Source organism: Grus americana, chromosome 2, assembly GCF_028858705.1.
Source record: "Grus americana isolate bGruAme1 chromosome 2, bGruAme1.mat, whole genome shotgun sequence".
Classification (NCBI taxonomy): domain Eukaryota; kingdom Metazoa; phylum Chordata; class Aves; order Gruiformes; family Gruidae; genus Grus; species Grus americana.
The window spans coordinates 42,958,272-42,979,321 of NC_072853.1; the positions used below are offsets into that span (position 1 = coordinate 42,958,272).

Consider the following 21,050-nt stretch of genomic DNA (forward strand, 5'->3'; position numbering starts at 1 on the left):
ATGCTACTGAAGGCAGCCCAGATACTCCGGAGTGTGACGACTGACAGATTTTCTGACAGAAAGCAGAGAGACTTCTTTCTAAACTTAGTTACAGAAAGTATTGAGGTTGTTATAGGACAGCTAAAGTAAAAAATAGCATTGGATCACATGAATGTTGGTTTAATTTAAATAAAATGGAGGGATAAACAAAAATAGATCTGTTAGTAAGTCTGTCTATCAGAATTTTAAAGAAATGAGTGAAGGCAGCAGAAGTTAATTGTTCGGGGACTTCTCTGTGGAGGAGACTTAGATTTTCTTTAAGGAAAAACACAGAGGAACTTCTGGAGCTTTTAAACTCTGCAAAGCAAAAAACTTCTGGGAAAAGCCTCAAAACTTAGCCGTATGCAAACCCACCTCAAAAATGGTGCCTCTATGGAAATGGAAAAAGGATGATCAGCAATAAAGATCGTGCCTTATAGGTCAAACTTCAATAAGGGCTCTTGAAACAAGGGCTCAAAGACAGAGCCAGCGGATAAGAAATGAGAACAGAAAGGAAATCTGCAAAAGAAAGGAAATGAAGCAAAACTCGAAGCTCCATGTTTTCACCCAGTGCAACCAGAAAACCTTTGTTTCAGGATTCAAAAAAAGCTGGTGTATGAGATCCTGCTGCTGGTGAGAAGCATCGTAAGCAAGTCTCCCCACTCAGAACTGGCGCCATGGGACTGGAAAAGAGGCGATCTGGTGCATTTCACAAGTACCTGGCTAAAACAGGCCTACAATGTCCGCTTCAATGCAATACAGAGCTTTAGAGCAGCCTTTAAAGCAAAAACTCATTGAAAATGAAGGTAAACATAAAAGAAGGTCAAAAAGAGCAGATAACTGCAAAAAAGTAGGTCATAAGAGAGCCACAGAGTCTAGGCTAACTTGATATCTTTCTTTTATAACCCCTTTCTCGATAAATAAAATATGGTAGATCTACTTTATCAAAACTTTGGCAGAATGGTGATTACCATGCTAATGGGAAAGTACTGGTGAAGCTTGAAAAGATGGGGATTAGTAGAATATAGCTAAGGCAAGTAAAAGAACTAGTTAAAGAAAGATACTGCAGGATTATGTTGAAATTCTATTGAAAAACGCCAGGGCTGGAGAAGGTTTACTATGACTTTTTTCAGTACGGGTTACCCTTGGAAGAAATCTTGGCTAAATATTTCTCTTAATGACCTTGATTTTAAAAATTAATATACTAATAAGGTTTTGGGAGACATTATCAATGTAGAAAAGGAGAGTGATATGTGGAAAAATCAGGGATACCTTGCAGGCTGGAAAAGTAGAAATGAGATGAAATTTCATTACATGCATTTAGTTGCTAATTTTTTTTTTTAATGTAACTGAAGCCTCATCAGAGTGACACGACACCAGAAGGGCCTGTGTGTTTTAAAGGATTATGAAACAACTAGGATTAACCAGTGCAATGCCTGAGTCAACAGGGGATTACAATACTAGATCATACCTAGTGAGATATTGCCATGAGAAATATGAGAGCTCTGGAGAAATGTAATCTGGAGCACTCTGTACAGTCTTCGGTCATCCATATTCACCAAAGATGAATTCAGACTGGAACTGATGAAGGGAAAGTCTATGAAGATAATCTAGAGAATGCAGAACCTCTCACGAGATGAGAGAACGAGCAGCAGGAGGAATGATTCTTACTTTCCCATCAAAGTGTCTCTTATTCCCTAATCCCATCTGTCTATCACAATAGTCCCACCGGGCAGGGGAGAGCAGTGCAATGTCTTGTCTGGAAGGATGCACATTTGGACTGGCTGGTGGCTGCTGCCAAACAAAAAGAATAATGGTTGAAGTCTGCCTGCTTTTCCCTTTAGTGGAAGCTCTCATTTGTCTTTTCTTCCTCTGACTTGGCTGCTTTTTTCACAACATTTAAAGAAACATAATTATCTTTGAGATGTTTGCTGTTCTTTTATATTTGATTGAAATAGTGCAATGGATCAGAAGTTCCTAAAAGTCAGGACTGAAGGACAGAAATGGACTATATAATCACATGAACCTCATTTCCTTAGGGAACAAGTATAAAAACAGGGATGGCACAAGAATAAATAGGGACAGACTGCTGATGAAATTAAAAAGGCAGGACAGCAGCAGCAGGTCTCTATCAATCAGAGAATTAAACTTCCAACTGGCATATTAGCTACAAAGGGTATAACTAGTTTTAAGATTGTAATCAGGTTATGAAATGGATTATATGACATGATCGCCTTCAGGAAGTCCTCTCCTGTCCTATCAGAAGCAAGGGTGTGCTAATATGATGGCTCTATCCTAATGAGTGCAAGATAACATTTTCAGATTTGCAAAGGGGCCTACAGATCAGTTTAAGAGTCATTTGCAGAAGACACATTTACTCCGTAGTATATCAAATTTGTTCATCCTTGTCACCGAAAATCTGTTTTGCCAAGTTGCAGGCAGAATCTGTGACTATTGCTTGCTCTGCTTTTCTTTCTCTCTGGAAAGCCTGGATGCTGGACTGCAGTGGTGCAGAACCTTGACAGCACAGAGAAAAGCAGTGGCAGCTTGCCCAGAGCTCAAGTGCTGCACCTTATTTCCATACAAATATACATTGAATTGTATAAGATTTTACATCAGAATTTTTTATTTTTATTTTATTTAATTTAAAGAGCACCGCAAATATAGGCAGCACTTTACAGAGCAATCCAAAATGGCTGTGAAGGTCACAAAAAAAGAAAAGCCACGTGAAAGCATAGCGTTGTCCTCACAAAAAAATTGTAAAGACTTAAATGAATTTCAGTTTATTGTGCTGATATGAAAAGAGTTTGAACTCCTGATGCACGAGGATGAGCTTTGCCAAAGGATTTTTTTAATGAACTAGCTAACACATGATTTCCTTCTGCCAGATAAAGTTAGGACCTATCAGCCATGTCACAAACTGCTAGCAAGTCTCTGAACTTCTTGTTCAGCTCAGGCAGGAAGAGCAATCTGTTTGGAGTAGAGAGACTGGAGGGCAATGCTTGGTGGCACTGTGAACTTTTGTACGCTGGCTCCGGTGTCAGCATATGAACAGTGTACGAGTTTCCAACAGAGCTGGTGGAAAATGGCAAAATGGCTGGCCAGGGAGATTTCATGGAAATGCACTCTCAGCAGAATCCAGCAGCTCTATGGGAGTGTGGTGACTTCAGTGAAACTTGAGGAATTTATAAATTGTTCTGAACTTCTCATTTTGCTTCTGCACTACTGTTAGTCTATATTAAGAAATGCAGCTTTATATGATATAAACTTTGATTAGACTTTGATTAAACTTTGATAGAGACTTTGATTAATAGTACTGTATGGAGAAGCCAGAACAAACCCCCCCAGGGGCTGATGAAGAAGAAGAAAAATGCCAAATGCTGACTAGCCAGCATGATATGCAGTAAACAGGAATGAGAAGCTAATCTATAATTTAAACAATGTGTTAATTAATACAGCATAAATAATGAAATCTGTGGTAAATCCAGGGAGTAATCTTGTCTATCTGCTCATCTAGGAGCAGCTAGAACACCATTCCTCACAGAACACCATGCCCTTGAGTAAGACGACAGTAACCGTATGCTAACAGATAGGAGTCTCTTTCCAATCAGACGATCAGCAGGATGTTTTGCTTGCTGGTTTTTACTAATTTTAAGATGGGAAGTCTTTCTAAAATCAAATGGCATAGTGGGAAAATCGAAGGAAGTAAAAGGAGAGTGCCAAGGGATGACTGCCAGTCTGTGGGCGTGATTCCAAAATGAGGTGCTACAAAAAGGGACATCTCTGACCTTCCCTACCCACCCTGATGCCATGTCCCCCCTGCCTCCCCAGGGCTGGCAGTACCAGTTGTGCAACAACCCCCTGCCCCAGGGAGTACAGCTGGATCCTGCTGAGCCTCAACCAAGCTAACAATGGGGAAAATAAAAGTATCCGAGGGGCCCAGCGTGCAGCCATGGGAATGCCAGAGCCAGCATGCAGCTTGGGTGAAGTGCCGGCAGGACTTTCCATGATTAAATCAAAGATTTTCCGGGGCAGCCTGCGGGTAGGTTGGCTTCAAGCGATTGCGGAATAACCCCGCTGAGCCGACTGGCCAGTCCAGGTCAGTCTGTCGCTTTGTCAGTCCTAAGACCTGTCGAGCCAGCAGAGAAATGTAGTGAGATGTGGCCATTATCCGGGATGTCCAGACACCCAACCAAGGAAGAGTCTTGTAGCCGTCAGACTGATCTTACTGTGTCAGTAAATCTGCCTAATACTTAGTCTATGGCAGTTTATTGTGGAAATGTTTGTTTTTATAGCAGAGACTGTGAAACTACTGCTTATTTGTTAAATGGCTTGAAGGGTGGAGGCATTTTTAAGGGAATTACTTGCAGCCTTCTGAATTTATTGGGCTCATCCAATAATTCAAACACTTTCTACTCTGGTATTTCGGTTCCATGTGACTTGGAGGTAGATCCAGTGCAGGACCTGGTTGTCCAGCCCTGGGAGCAGAAGTGAAAACATAGGGTGAAGGGCCCAGGTCCACAAGGAGTTTCACGAGGACTGGCACTGGAAGCCCATCCTGGCTTTCAGGCTATTGCTGTTAGACTGTTTCTGGTAGCTGGACTAGCTCACCTGCAGATGGTTCAGACACTTCTGTCCACATACATGCCCTTATGAAAGCAGATGGATACAGGATGAGCATGAGATGTTTCAGTGAACTTTCTGCCATTGCTGCCCCCGCACATGCAGAGCTGCCCCGTTCCTCAGGCAGTTCCCACCTAGGGTAGGACTGGTGAAGCTAGTGACTCCCACCATGGAGCTGCTTAGGACATGACTTTCCTACAGAGTAACTAAGGGAAAGGAGAAAGGGGAAAAAAAAAGGAAAAAAAGAAAAAAAAGCAACGCAGTTTGGAGGTGCTGCTGGCTCAGCAGAGAAGTTGCTGTGGGAGTGCTGTGCTCAGAGCACATGAAGAGAAAGGAAGGGAAACAGACTCCCATGAGGAAAAGACTGAGGAATTGCTTATTTTCAAGGCATATCTGTCTTCTAGAGAGTAGATATTTCTTAAAACTCAAAGCAGCCACCAGGGTGGAAAAGGTGGAGGTAATAGGGGGGTTAGCACAGCTCCAGCTTAGTCCAGCATCATACTAAAGTTGTTTGTTTTCTTGAGGAATTAACACTGAAAAATCATCAGCTTCACCCATAAGCTGCTTCACTCCTTCCATTCTGGAAGGGAACTGGCTGCTGGTTGTAGGCAGAATAAGAAAAATCATTGCCTCTGATTGTGCCAGTTTTGAAGAAATCTTAAAGAAGTATCAGATTTTTAGGTAATAATTTAGATACTGTTTTATCCATACTCAGATTTCTCTAGGTACCAATGCAGAAGAGAGATGCCACTCCATAATGACTGTCTGTGGCCTCCCGCGTAAGCAATGTTCTGCTGCAGCAGTCACGGTACAGTTCTACACAATCCTTGCTAGAAGTTTGCATTGCATTTATTTTAATTCATGCTTGGGGAGCCCAGGCAAGTGTTAAAGGATCCTTGTGGTGCATCCTCCGTGCTTTTGAAGTGGCCCTCACTGCAGTGTAAGGAAGATTAAGAGGGAAGGTTTTGCACACATTGTGCAATGTTTTTCTTCATCTTCATAAGGACGTATGTACATGCCTGTTTGTATTTCTTACCTTGATTAGCAGGGCTTAAGGACTGAAATAAGAAATAATCCACACCTAGCCAACACCCATTACAAAACAGGGAATCTTCAGTCACACTGACAACATTATCCTGTTGGGAATGATGCTATTTTGGTGCATTTGGAATGGAAAATATACAATTTCGTAAATAAAAATTTAACAGTTTTTTTTTTTGTGGTCATTAATGGCTTGATATTAGAAATACTCTGCTTATAGACCAAGACATTTCCAGTATCATTCATTTCCCATGCCAAACTTGTGGTTTGTGATGGAAGTATACTTTTAAGACCATCGACCAGCGATGGCACTTATCAATTGTCATGATAACTTAGTTCTGCAGGACAGAGAACTAAAAGAGCAATAATAAAAAACAAGTTGCATTCTCTAAACAAAGAAAATCAATCAAACACTCTGTTTATTGATCCATGTTAGAAATCTCTATAACAGGCTCAATGAGTGGACAGCTAACTGAAGCATATACCTTAAAACACCCAGTTGTAGCATGATACCACTGAGGGAAATTATGCTCTCCTTAGGCAGCCTCACAGCAAATCTACCATCCTGTAGTGTAACGCACTATCCTTAACATTCCTTTAAAAAGGAGAGAGAACAGAAAAAGGATTTTCACAGCTGGCAATGTACTAAAACATATTAGCTTTCATCAGGAGAATATAATGGTACTACTGTTTAAGAAAATGCTACAACCTTATTTAATTTTCTTAGGTTTTTTTAAATGGAGCCTTTTCTCCTCGGAAGATGGAAGAAAATGAGGGAAGACAGGATTGGTAAATATTTTCAGCCTTCTCAGCTGAAATCCATAATTATAGTTTTATTCCTTTCTGGTTTCTGATACATAGATTTCACAGAGTTGATTGCAGGCTTCAGGAACCATTTTTGCCTTTTAATTTGAAGCATTTCAGGTTTTCTCTAATTAACAACCACTTGCAGAGTACATCACAGGCTTAGTGCCTACTCACCAGCCACATTTCTCATAGACAGATCTGTTATTGCACTAAAATGAGGGCGAGAGGCCTTCTGTATTAATAGTTTATGAAGACAGCTAAATTACAGCTGACCATACAGTATTCTGGCTATGTTCTTCTCCTAAGCCTCTCTCTGGACTGTCTTTTTCTGGGGGGACAAAGCTTCTTGAAGTGATAATACCTTCTCCTGAATGATAATAGTTTGGACTGGTTGGTGTGGGGCAGCATCATTTTGAGAAATGGCTGTAGGAAGTGCTTAGGCAATCTTTCTTGTACATAACACCAACTAATTAAAATAGAAACTTTGGCTTTCTTTTCCCCTTAAGGTGACAGAGGTTTAGATCTAAAGAAACAAATTCTAAAACCACAGGCAGCAGGACAGCTGTTATGTTCTTCCTGTGAGGACAGGCTGAGAGAGTTGGGGTTGTTCAGCCTGGAGAAGAGAAGGCTCCGGGGAGATCTAATTGCGGCCTTCCAGTACCTGAAGGGGCCTACAGGAAAGCTGGTGAGGGACTGTTTACAAAGGTGTGTAGTGACAGGACAAGGGGTAATGGGTTTAAGCTGAAGGAGGGTCGATTTAGATCAGATGTTAGAAAGAAATTCTTTACTGTGAGGGTGGTGAGGCACTGGAACAGGTTGCCCAGAGAAGTTGTGGATACCCCGTCCCTGGAAGTGTTCAAGGCCAGGTTGGATGGGGCTTTGGGCAACGTGGTCTAGTGGAGGGTGTCCCTGCCCATGGCAGGGGGGTTGGAACTAGATGATCTCTGAGGTCCCTTCCAACCCAAACCATTCTATGATTCTATGATTCTATTAGACATCAGTTCAAAGAGGAGGTAAGTGAAAAGCCTCTGATTTATCCACAGGAAACTGCCCAGGGTCAAGGTCTTCACACAGTTACGCACTTTGTTCCCAGTCTTTTTTTCACCCGATCAGTCTCACTGCATATTACTCATAATAAGCTATCTAGTTTCTCAAAAACAAATGGCAAAAATGCTGCATTTCCTTCTCTGTCCCTCTGCTCCTCGTCCCCTCCTGCCTTTACTCCTCACCAGCTCATGACGTTTGTGTCACCTTCTGGATCGCAAGTTCTCATTCACTTCATTCCTTTGCTAATAATTTCTGCCCAGGTACAGCCATAAGGTGTACATAATGGTGCAATACAAAAGAAAAACTATAAGGTAGCCAGAAGTAGCATCAAAAAAGCAGTAGAGAAGGAGATATTCTTATATCTGTATCACTGACTGACAAAACCCTATGGCAGGACATATATATGCACTTACCATTTTAAAGAAGTAATCATGATTGCTGAAAACATCAACCTTAGAAGGAAACCCAGAGCTTGAAGGAATGAGTATTGTTGTAATGCTCAGGAGGTGAACTGTAGCATTTCAGATAAACAAGGCCAAGAACTGATGGACATGTATTCCAAAGACACTGGCATTTTCTTCACAGAGTAGCTGCTTTCTGCTGTGCCATTTTCTGTTTTGCATAATACTATATGAACCTCGTTACTGCAGTTTGGAGAGTTTTGAACATTCACAAAAAGAAGCATAGGGAGAAGAGCAATAATTTGATTGATGCAATTTTCACATTGGCCCAGTGGATAATCAGAAGAGCTCTTCTATTACAAGGACATGCAGAAAGCAAACCATTATAAATCCTACCCACAACCCAGGGCCAATAAGAAAGGCTAAAAAACCTCCAACAACACAGGCTTTCTTGACAGAGTCATCGTTAACAGCTTAATAGCAGCTAGCAGGCAAGATCTGCTCTTATGCCAGGAGTACAAGGCACACAGCAGTTTGAAAGAAGGATAAATATGTATGCATAGAAATTACATCTTCCTAAATGTTAAAAACCAAATAGATTAAATGAACCCCTACCTTGGAGAGCCTGGAGTGTACGAGTCTGTACAACAATACAGAGCTGCAGGACCAGCTGTGGTGCACTTTCCAGAAACGTGGCTAGCAAATGCAGCATACTCACATCTGCATACTCATACACCATTTTCCAATAAAACCGCCATCTGTCATTCTCTCCACTCCGTCGACTCCGGATACCCAAGTATATTGTGTGGAAATACCTAGAAATAAAAGACAGAGGTTATAGAAATGCAGAACGGTATTTTACAGGTAACACTTCTGCTTGAAAATAACCAGCATTTTCTCAATGTACGTCACAATAATGAACATTTATTTAAAAGGATTATCATATTGCAATTTATAATACTTGATGTGATAAGAATAAACTAAAGACAAGACGTGCCTTCATAAAAGCATTTAAAAAGCTTAGCATTGTCTTTGTTAAATAGTATTCCTTTCAAGGACTCAGTTTTCTGAATTGAAATATAAGGGGGATGTGTTGATTATAAGGCCTCCCTCAGAGTTTTTTCAAATAATGGGGGGAAAAAAGCTGATCCTGCAATGGTCTCTACTCAGAACCCAGAACCTGCAAAGCACTGATCTCCCTTCTGCATGACTCTATGTGGACTTGGAAGACCACCTGCACTGCAAGCCTGGGGTGGTCTTAGCCTGGGGCCCTGCTATGGCTGAGCTCATTGTCCTGGTTTTCTACTCGTCTAATGCACTGAATATCATATTTCACATACTGCCAAATATATCGTGCTTTTTCTCATAGTTTGATTATTTTAGGAGGAGAGAAGATGTAGCTGTGAGTTCCTATTTTAGGAGGAGCGGGGATCTGGCTGTGGGTTCCCTTGGTGATTAGAAGTGACTCACTACGATAGCTCCCGTGCAGCAGCCGCACTAAGAAGAAGCAGGAGCCAGGAGCCCAACAGGCTGCTGCTGCTGGCAGTAGTAACCAGCAGATGAGAGAAGTAACGGTCAGAAAGCACGTGTCAGCTCTGGTGCCCTGTGCAAGCAGGGAGAAAAACACCTGGTGACCAGCCAATTAAATAGATTTGAGGACCAATGAGTGGTGTTAGAAAGCAAGGGATGTCTTCAGATGGCCAAGCCACCTGGCTGCTGTGATGCTTTTTGTGACCCTCGCAGAGCTTGCGGTGGTCTCCTGTGACACACCTGTGTCACAGCGCAATGACCGCTGTGGGTGATCTTTGATCTGCTCTGTTATTCTGGTCTGCTCTCTCTTATTCTGTGTCAGAAAGTCTAGGCTCCCACCCTGCTCCTACAATTTTAGTTCAAAACTAATTAAGGCTGGCTGAAAAAAGTCTCACAATGAAAAATTCTGAAGATTAAGATATTGTCTTGCATTAGGGTGTCTTGCATCCTACTGGACCAACATGTTGGGCAACTAACTGATATGGCTCTCTGTTTCTCTTTTTCTCACCATTCACATCCTGGTCCTGAAAACATTTCCTTGTGATCTTTTTAATATGTTTTCACGGCATTTTTTTCTTTTTAGTGAGATTATATTTTCTGTAAGAAAAATGTTAGTAAATTTTAACCACTTCCAGTATGAATTGTTTTAATTGATTAAGATAAAACATTTCAGTATTTCTCCTCCTTTTCACAAGTCCTCGTCTTAAAACCCTATTCATAACTGTTGGAGCATGGTGAACTGTGGAACCTCTTTTTATACAGGCTGCATGCAACCTTTCATCCCTCTTCTGTTCAGTTGTAATTCCAGCAGCATCCTTGCCGATGAGAAGATTTTTGGCCTCTGGCTAGTAGAACAACCGAAGACTCAGTTGCCCCCACAAAGAATGACCGCCGTGCTTGTACCCAACGTACCCTTGTAGCCAGTGCACACGCCACCGCAGAGCAACAGCTTTACTCAGAAATATGCATGAAACAAAAACAGGGAGTAGCGCAGAGAAACAGCTGAGAGGCCAGATCTGAGCCTACAGCATTTCTCTTGACAATGCACATCATAGAAATATAAAAGGAAAACACATTAAATTCACATTTAAATTAAAATCACACCAGGTGGCTTCAAAGTCCCACGTGGGAGTGAAGCAGCAATGAACCACTCAGAGATTGAGACCACAGAGGTACAATAAGCAAGACACCAACCCTACCTCTCATGTAAAACACTGATGGGTTAGAGTATGATGGGATAACAGGGACTCTCCGAAGTCCTCAGGGTTAGGTAAAGTGAAATGGCCTGCTGCCCAGATCTGAAAGAAGCCACTGAGCTGGAAAAGCATCTTTTGCTGCGTAGTTCTGCTAATGGGGTCCGTTGGACCCCCAGGTTCTCAGTCACAATCAGTGTAATTGTTCCTAGACCTCTCATCAGTGTCCTGCAGCACATGAGGGACAGGTAAGACTTGGATTTCCTTCAGTAGTTTGGGTTTTGGGTGAGGTTTTATTGGCCTGCCTCACATGTCTTCCCAAGGGGCACACCTGGGAATATTGCACATAGCGGGCAGAGAGCATCTTCAGCATCCTTCTTTTGAGATATCACTAATCCTTGCTATAAATACCTAAAGTAGCTTTGGCTGCCAAGGATTGTGCCAGGAGGCTCTAGCTCTGCCAATGGAGCCATCTGCAACTTCGGTTCTACAGCATTTGTGCAAAAAATACTTTTCCTATTATGAAAATGACACGCTGTGCCAGGCAACATCCCCCAGGGTTCTTTACCTGCTCTGCAGAGTGGTTGTGCATGGCAAATATGTTGTGATTAATGAACCCTTATGGAAATATTTCCTCTCCCATTGCACTTTATTGTGAAACACTGGCAGTGAGTTATTGGGGACTGGGGAATCATTGCTCTTTGTCTACTTAGCTCTCTGCAATTTAGACACAACAGGCAGAAGAAGAAGATACTTTCTCTTTTCACACACCGGGGACCAAATTTCAGCCTAGGGTGGTATTTTTTTCTGTCCTATCAATTTTGGCCAAATTAATTGTAGGCTGAAATGAGCATTTACACACATAATTACTGTCGCTGATTTATAGGCACAATCAGGTGATTAGACAGCTAAACATTCTCATTTGCATCCACAATTAATTGCACCAGCAATTGATGTTAGGTGTGCAAATTAGCAGTTATTAAAATAAAAAGATGGTCTCATAAAATGCTTCATATATCAAAGACAATTTTTTTCCTTTAGTGAAATAAAAAAAAAAAAAAGGAGAAAGTGCTTTTGTTGTTGTGGTTTCCAATTATAGCTTAACACTGCAGTAATGACACATTCCATTTCATATATATGCATTATGTAATTGCATCTTAGACACCCCCACTGGAGTCCTATTGTCAGAAAATGCTACACAGACATACTTGGAGGTAGTTCCTGCCCTGAAGAGTTTTTATATTTTGATCTTCTGGTATTGTTTTGGTGGAAACTCACATTTTTCTGTGAGCCCACGTTGTGGCAGTTATTCCAGAAAGATATAGGAAGATGTAATAACAACTCTGCATTGGAAAATATCTTAGGTTCATTCTAGGATAAATTGATGCCAATGAACCTGAAAGAGCAGATGTAAATGTAATTATTTTGGTTGTGATTGCATCTAGAGGCCTCAACTACAGTCCTGTGCAGGTGTTGTACAAATATACAAAAACTGTCTATCCATTTCCCAAAAGAGCATTTAATTAACATGAAAAGGCAAGGAGTGAAGAAGAGTTAGAGCACCAGAGGAAGAAAGTAAAAAAGGAGGAATGGGAAGTATGGCAACAATACTGCCATCTAGTAAAGTAACAAACTACTTCATCTAATAAATCAAGATAGTCCATTAAAGTTTCTGATTTAATTAGAAAAATAAAAAGTAATAAACTCCATCCCCCCCCCAAAAAAAAAATTAAAAATCCACAATTTCATAGCTCTTATGTTTGTGGAGAAAAGCTTAGATGTAACTGAGTTTCCTAAAGATCTTACAGTTAGAAGACCATAAAATGTACTATGAAAAAGCAATATCAAATCTTACTATTTTAAAATTACTCTTTTTTTTTTGAAGCCAGACCACTGCTTGGATTGTCAACACTCATATAAACAAGCTTACTATTCAGAATGAAGACAATGGAGAAGGGAGAAATACTTCCTATATTGCTGATAATCAGATGGCAACATATATATAGTTATTTGAGGCTTAATGTCTTTTTTTACCCTCTGGAGGAAATGGACAATGCTTTAGCATTTAATTGTTTTAATTTATTTCAGTACATCACACAGTACAGTATACAGACCATTGATAAAGCATAACCCTGAAGGATATAAATCTGAGACAAGATCACAAGTGACATTCTTTTTCTATTATATTAATGAGGGAAGGCAGTAAAGTAAAAAACAAAAAACAAAAACAAAAACAGAAAAACAAACAGAAAAGCAGGTTAGTCCTCGTGCTGCCCACTAGAAGCAAGGTCCAAGATGCAAGACAAATAGTATGTGTAGTTGTGGAAAAGATGTATTTCTGTTCTAGGGAAAGTGACATTCATTCTGATTAGACAGTGGGTATCCAGTGTTTCCAAAATCAAGAGTCCTCATTTTGCTCCAGATTTACAACCAGTCTTGAGGATGGTCAGCATAGACTAAGATACCTGCATTTGAAATACTTCTGGTGACACTTCAATTACATGATTAAAGCATGGCCAATTGTGCATTTAATTGAGATGTGGTAGTGTAATTATATGATAATACCAAATATTTATAGGAGTGCTTTTCAAGCTTAAAGTGCTTTACAAACATTAATTGATTAACTGGGGTGAATGTAAATAATCTCACAGGGTTCATTCCCCAGGAGTTGGCAGCTGACCAACCTAATACCTTCCTGCAGGAGCAAGGTATAGTTTTTACTCAGCAAACTTGAACCCAGGTGAGATTTCATAAACCCATGATGGGGATGAGTCGCCCTTTTCTTGTACACAGAATAATGTCACTCCTTTCTCCCTTATTCTTGGGAATGTGATATTCTATCCTGAATTTGTGGATAAAAAACCTTCTCCTCAGCTCTTGCTCCAGTACAAGGTAGGCAACGAGGCCCCCCAAAATACTTTCCAAACAGGAGGCAATTCCTCAGAGTCAGATATTCTGGAAGAGAGAGTTGAGATGTCACTGGCATATGGACTAAAGGTTTCCAAGCTGACTACAGTTCATCTACTCTTTCATAAAAGGCCTGTGATGAATATCCTGGTATCACTGAAACTGAAGAGGCTTTTGGCAGTGATTTAACAGAGCTTGGGTTTTTACCCGGTTTACTTCATAGTAGCTGGGTGTCATTTATGCCCATTACTTCTCTCTATGAAGTGACTTCAGGAGCTGCTCCATTGTGCTTCACAGACACTATTCTTTCTAGTACAGACAGATGAGGCTTCTAATAAGTGGAATAGAGAAACTGAATCCTGATTGCTAGTGGACTACTTGTTCCCGTGTGTGTGGAACTGAACTGTTCTTGCTGCACATAGTTTGGCTCAATGAACGTCTTTCAGTCTTCTGAGCTCCTTTGTGATTCTCATCCCAAAGTTTGCCATTTCCCCCTACTTCCAGCCCCACAATTTATTGCAAATCTTTAGCTACAAACTGAGATTTTGGACATTAGGAAGAATTTTGTTCAGTTGCTTTTCACGTAGACGGTGTGTACAATTATGTGCATACGCAAGCACAGAGCCGTATGCAAGCCCAGCCTGACAATGGCTCTGAGCACTTCTTGCTACAGATTTTCACCTTAATGAAACCATCCATCTGATGGTAACATGCTCAGCCCCAGAAAAAGTCTTCCGTTTAGACGTGTCAAAGACTACATTGCTACCATGCGCTTAATCTAAAAAGTCCTTAGGATGATGCACATGAATGAGAGATCATTTGCATTCTTTGGAAAAATGAAAATGTTCTGATTTCATGCCTCATGTAGTCCATATTTATTACAATTGCCTAAGTCAGTAGAGGACATTCGCTTATGTTACACAATCTACTGAAACATTTGCAAGAAGATCAAAAGTCATTAATGGCTAGTTGTAGCAGTCCTAGACATTTATTCTGATGCCTAATTTGCCCCTGTATCAAACAGTACATTAAACAATTTAGCCATGCCATAAACAGTTGTTCTTTCTGTGTTTGAAGTGTGGAGAATAAAAATTACTACCGCAGAGCTAAAAAACAGTAGAATAAACAGCAATTCAGATAAGTGGTATTTTCTTCTGTTGCTTAGTTACCAGAGAAAACTTGACTGTATTTGTATCTCAACAGTATTTGCCGTGTTAAATAACAACAGATTGTTCTATTTTGCTTCTTATGTGCCTTTTTATTAGGTGTGCCTGAATACTTTAAAAAAAAAGAAGTTTCTTTAGTAGGAATACTTGCTTCCTTATCAGTACATGCCAACAGTTATTCTTTTTGTTCTGAAGAAATGGACAAATCCCTTCAGTTTTAATTCTTTTTTTCTTGCAAGGAACAAGCAGCCAATTTTTAATTTTCCAATCAAATTATTTTTTGATGGGAGCATTAAGGTTTAATGTGCAAAAGGAAACTGAAATGCATTCTGTAACACAGCAGTGACCAAAGCTTGTCCAACCAAGCACGGTTCTGGCAATTTACCAGCAGTCAAAAGTCTGGGCTTAATTTACTTTAAATTATGAGTGCAGCATCCTCATCTGTGTCACTGAGATGAGATCCATGTGAGGACAGATCCCACTGGGGAATATTTAATCATAAGAGATGTTAAAAGACTTATTTCCAGAATGTACCTCCATTACAAAGATAAAAAACAAAACTCAACTTCTTGTATTTAATTTTCCCTTGCTGTATTTAAGATATCAGAGAAATATCTCCTTTACTTCCTTTAATACAAAACAAGACACTTTCTGAGCATAAACAAAATCATTACAGTTGTTTCATTATGACCCATAAAGCATTCCCCAGCATCTTCCACGACTGGGCAATCCTTCCCACCTGAACACGAGTCATATTACAGCAGCATTTTATGATCATCTAAATTTTATTGGCCATCTGAATTTAGCTGCTCCCTGAATTCCCCAAACGTAACCAGTCACCCCCAGCACTTTCCTCCCTTTCCCGACGTGGCCAAACTGCCGACCTCCAGTATGTGAACCACTGCTGTAGGGAGACGGTAGGACCAGGCAGGACTAGGTATGGGTTTAACAAGGAGAAGGCAGGGTGGCCTAAAGAAATCCCTGGTGCCCCCCACACCCCTACTAACCGTCTCACTTGCGAGGTATGGCTGCTCGGCCCCGCTGCTCAGGCTACAGTTGGATTCAACCTTGCGCGAGGCAAAGGTCCCCTCTGGGAAACAATTCTGCTTGTACTGGAAGAGAGGTGCAGCTTGCATGCTTGCGTCAAATGGCACGGATGCTGGGCTGTCCCATGCTATCCCCCCTCCAGCTTTATGGTGTTTTGCCATCTTTCCTTTTCTCTGCACCCTGCAGGGTCTGGTAAGACAGGCAGCAAACCGCCTGCCTGTGCACACAGCAAGGTGACACCCCCACACCATGTCTGACACATGCTGCCACATAGGACAGAAGTACTCCTGCAAGTTTGCCATTTAGTTTAATTATTTCCACATTTCTGTTTTTTAAAACTGGGGCATTCCCAGTATGCGCTCGCCTCCCAGGGCTCCCTGTCAGCCTGGCGGCTCTGCGGCATCCTGACCGGCCTGTGACTCCCCGTGCTGCCAGGCTGTCCCTGCTGTGTCTGTGGTGCTCGTCCTCATGTCAGCTTCCCCCTCGGTAGTGCTGGGGCCCAGGGGCAGATGGAGTTCGGTGGCCGTGGAGCCGTCAGGCAGGCAGCTGATGGTGTCACCGCTGGTGACAGGGATGGCTTAACCTTGTCATGGGGTGTGATACAGCCACTGGCCACAGCTCCTCAAGATGCTGCCCGATACTTCTCAGGAGTAAACACTAATGCATTTTTTGCACTATCAACTATGGGCTAGAATTAAAAAGGAGAATGAAGAAGTGAAATGAAAAAAAGATATCCATAGTATGCTGCAGCTGTCTATAGCTTTGTATCTCAGAGTTTCTTCACCAGGCATTGCCACTGGCGCTGCAAAACAGCTGCCTTTCCTGTTTCAGTCAGGGACAAGGCCATTTAGACATGTTCAGCAGCACAACTAAAAGGTTTTACTGCGCTCTCATTTCCTGTATGGCACCGCACACCTGCTTGCTTTTTAACCACAGCCACTGCTTCATCAAAAGCTGATGAAATTGCTTTGGGCCTTAGAGGGCCCTTGGTTTCCACCTGTGGGAAACACTAGAATTTCTTACGTATCACTGATGCTGCAGCCCTGGAAGTGATGCCCGTGTGAGACCAGACCCCTGAGGGCCAGCAGCTTCCCGACAGACCAGGGGTCTGCCCTGCTCTGCATCCTCTGAGAAGCTGAGGGCTTTTCCTGCCATTTTGGAAGGGTCCATACAGGCTTTCTGAAGCAACAACACTCAACTGAAACTGTTAGGAAAACATGGCTTTATTGGTAAAGGCCAGGGCACCCCAAAGAGCTAAGTTAAAATCCTGATTCACAGTCTGCTGTGTGACTGAATCCTTTTGGTTTTCTTCCCACAGCCTTACACCCTTTTGGGGGTGCCCAAGTGGAAGGCTGTCTCTGTTCTCTGAACAAGAGTTGAGATCCCCAACCAACAGTGGTTTACACTGAATTTCTTTCTCCTCTTCTCCTCCTTTCCTCCCCATGTCATATTTTCATTTGCTTCTAAGCCTGTCTGCCTGTTAGTCATCCCAAAGCACCCTGGGAACTGAATCCTGGTTTGCCTCTGTGTCTCAGTCTGGAGATATCAAGAAGAATCAGGGAGTAGAAAAGCACAGAATCCCCCAGGGAGCTTCAGGCATTCCCTGGAAAGCCAATTAGTCATGGCCAAGGATCTGTACCATGTAGCTGTCACAGGAATATAAACATTATCATAGGCATCCTCACTTCACAAGCCCCTAGGGCTGCAGCAGGAGCTGAATTGTATCCCTGTTCCTTCCCAGCTATGACTGAATTATGATGATAGCCCTTGAAAATGGTCTCGAGACCCTCCTCGTGAGACTGGTGAGGAAGATGCACCTTTCTCCTGACCACCTATTTGACTGCACTTGAAGAAAGGACCACTTGTAGAGTTAAGAAGTGGGCACAGCTGGAGAACAGTTCCTCTGGCTTCTTAGCTTGGGGTACCAGGTGTATTTCCCAGCTCTCTGGAGAAGCAGCTGGGCAGCATCCCATCACCACAGAAGGCTAAGACCAGGATAAGACATCAAGAACCCTTTGCCTCCCTTACCACATATTAGTTTCCACAGGAGCAAAGTGTACAACAGCACAGTCTGAAAACCAGTGTCCCAAGGCTGGAGAACTTGCAGCTGGAGATAGGCTCTTCCCCTGGGTACCAGTGTTGATTATTCACACCGCACACAGGGAGATGCTCAGGCCCCTCTGGGGGAGCCAAGTCTCTCCCAGCATCCATCTCTCAGACCATTTCCAGAGGGACATGGGCTATTTATCGATCTGAACAGTCCACAGAGGAGGGCTCAACACGGAGGTGGAGCGCCAGAGCAGCTAGCGGGGTAAATACCCTTGAGCATTCCTGTGACAGTTCACGGCTAGCTTTGTTAGGGAACCTCTGTGGCGAGTTCTCAAACTCATGGTCAAACTCACCATCTGGAAGAGGGAATACCTTCACGCCATTATTCACAAGAACCCATGCTGTTTGTTGCTTTCTCTGATGTCTTTGATAAATTACGTAGATGAATTTGCCTGCAGAATAAGCAGCTTTCCAGTGTCAACTTCCACAGAATGAGAGCAGGCAGTTGTGATTTCCTTGGTCCAGGAAAGGAAAAAATTGCATTTTTAAAGCAGAGGAGATGACTGAAGTATCTTTTGCAAAAGTCAAGAGAAGCAACAGTAGTACAAATACTAGAGAATCAGAATGGTTAGGGTAGAGGCTATATTTTGTCCCCACAGACAAAATATAACGTGTTTCCTTCCATATCACATCTTTCTTTCATGACCACCGGTGTGTGCCAGGATGAATCTGGGTTGTGTCACTCTGGGGGCCTAGCATGTAATCTCACACTGTGAAACAGCAGGAGCTAGCTGCCTCCACTAACCAGTGAAAATGAACTATTGCCAACCTTCCCCTTCCTTCCTCCAAGAAAACCTTCCAAATTGCTTATAAGAGCTTTTATAGGACCTGCCTGCTCTTTCTGGCTCAGAGAAAACACACAACTGAGAATTCTGTTTGGAAATATCTATGCTGTAAATAACTTTTTATTCATCCTACTTATATAGCAGTCTGTGCTTCAGCTTTTCCTTTTGAAGTACTCAGGAAAAGCTATTAGCTAATCCTCCGATAGAAAACTCCTAATATGTTGAATGCTCATTGTTTGGATGGAGCAATCTATAAGCATTCAGGAAGCAATGCGGGGTTAGTCACTCATTAAGATACGGACAGACAGTGCTTGTGTGATCTTTATGTGATATTCAAATGGCTGTCAGTGTTATTTAACAGAAATTCAGGCTAACTTCCTGTTGGTGCTTATAAGTGGTCCTGACTAATGGAGAATGTGCTTTAAATGTTGCCTGCTTGAAGAATTTTATATAAGATTCAATTCAAAAACAAATTTGCCAGCTAATAGTAGTAGTGCTGAACAGCATCTCACAAAGAGATGGTCCTGAATACCAAGCTGAACACCGCACTGTGCACTATATCTGTGTGCTTTGCAAATGCAGTATTCTGAAATCTTTGGAATAAAGTTTCTGGCTTGGGTTTTGCCTAGGGGAAAAGCTCTAGGACAAATGGCAGCATTTTCATTTCAGACTTTCATCAGTTCCCATAGGTCAAATCCAAAGGGCTTCAGCGAGAAAAAGACCCTAAGGAATCTACTGGGAATTTTACCAACTTAAAGACCTCCCTGTTTGTCCCCTTATCAATATATTATAGAAAAAGATGAAGGAATATAAGAGGTGACATGCTGGCAGCAACATACAAACCAAAGCAGAAAATAACATGAACTGGCAAGACAGCAATTACATTTAGGACTTGAAAGCAAACTGGTCATTAGAGATCTACAGTTTGTAGTCTAACTGGAATTCTCAATTCCAATATTAGTTCCATTTTAAAATATAGCTTAAAACTCAAAAAGCACTGAAGGATAGTAAAATGCCTACAAGAACAAATGCTTCAAGGAATAGCTTGTATCAAAGGACATGAATTTATAACAAATGCTGAGAATGACTGTGCATTCAACTGCCATTTTGTTTGTAAAGTTATTCAGAAAAGAAGGCAGAGAGAACACAGGCATGCAACAAGAATGAAGAAACATTTTTTGCTGTGGCAGGAATTCCCTGGACAAACAGGAGAAAAAAGACCTGACCATACCAATCTCTTTTATACTGTATTTTGAGAAGGTGCAATGAACACAATGGCCATTGAAAGAGGTAGTACGTGATAGTCAGGGGTGTCAGAGCCTTATACACATATTATGTGCTATCTATTAGCTCAGAAAATATTCATGCATGTGCTGCAAGAGCAACTCCAATGAAAAGTCTATTTAAGAAAGAAATTACTTTAGAAAAATCTGTATGATCCATATGAGTTAGTCTACATGGGCAGTTACCTTCATTTAATCGAAAATATGAAATTAAAATTGTTGATTTAAGCACTTAAACTCTTGACTTACAGGTGGCTTGCTTTGGTTTAGGACTGGTTAAAAGCTGGTTTAAGGTAAACTGAAAGAAGCCAGTAGCACTGAATTTGTCTCCACCTGAAGGTTTGAAAAAATTTAGCTAAGATTTGGTCTATGAACATTTTTTTAATGCTATTTTTAGTTGGGTATAAGATCAGTAAAGTTTTGCAACACAGAACACAATCATATTTGCATACAGATGCATATGTATAAGCTTGTCATTCCCCTGCAGTATAGGCATGTTATTCCAGTAGAGAAGGATGTAACATCTGATAGAAGGCTTGTAAAACTTGGGAGACCATGCTATTGACACGCTACAAATATAATTAAACAAACACAAAATCTGTGTGCAGGTAAGTCCCAAACTGTTGTACATATATGTATATATAAACAAAGAGCAATACTTTAAGTATTGAGTCTGAATTCATTGCCACTCTGAAAATCAGTTTAATTAAGAACCTGATGTAGCACAGGAGTGCTTTCAAGAGGGTAAAACTGGACAGGGGATTGCCAGGAGCCGTAGGGCCATCTGCTCCTCACCAAGGTTGGGGGGGAAATGGCAGAGTTGGCTCATTTGGAACTCGTGGAGGGAACACTTGCTCCCCACAAAGCATCTGGCACTATCCCTTTGCACTTGGGCAGGAAATATTCCCCAGTGATGGTTCCCCTAAACACACTGCAGGTTAAAAGATCTCTGAAGGGTATCTCCAAACCCTGCTTTGGCTGTGGTATGTCCATTGAGACTGGCAAACTTAGGGTGATCTGCTTCACCCTTTCATTACAATCTTAATCACAGAATCACAGAACAGTTGAGGTTGGAAGAGACCTCTGGAGGTCA

At 41.6% G+C, this 21,050-nt stretch overlaps 1 protein-coding gene across 2 annotated transcripts in view; it reads right to left on the reverse strand.

The window, feature by feature from the left end:
• The window catches only part of XKR4 (XK related 4), a 242,519-nt gene that overhangs the window by 91,737 nt on the left and 129,732 nt on the right, over window positions 1-21,050 (reverse strand). For both annotated transcript variants that reach the window (XR_008575915.1, XM_054817083.1), the window contains exon 2: window positions 8,553-8,752. Coding sequence is in view for 1 of the 2 variants with exons in the window: in XM_054817083.1 (XP_054673058.1) it covers window positions 8,553-8,752 (200 nt within the window). In the remaining variant the exon portion in view is untranslated. The remainder of the gene's footprint in view (window positions 1-8,552; window positions 8,753-21,050) is intronic.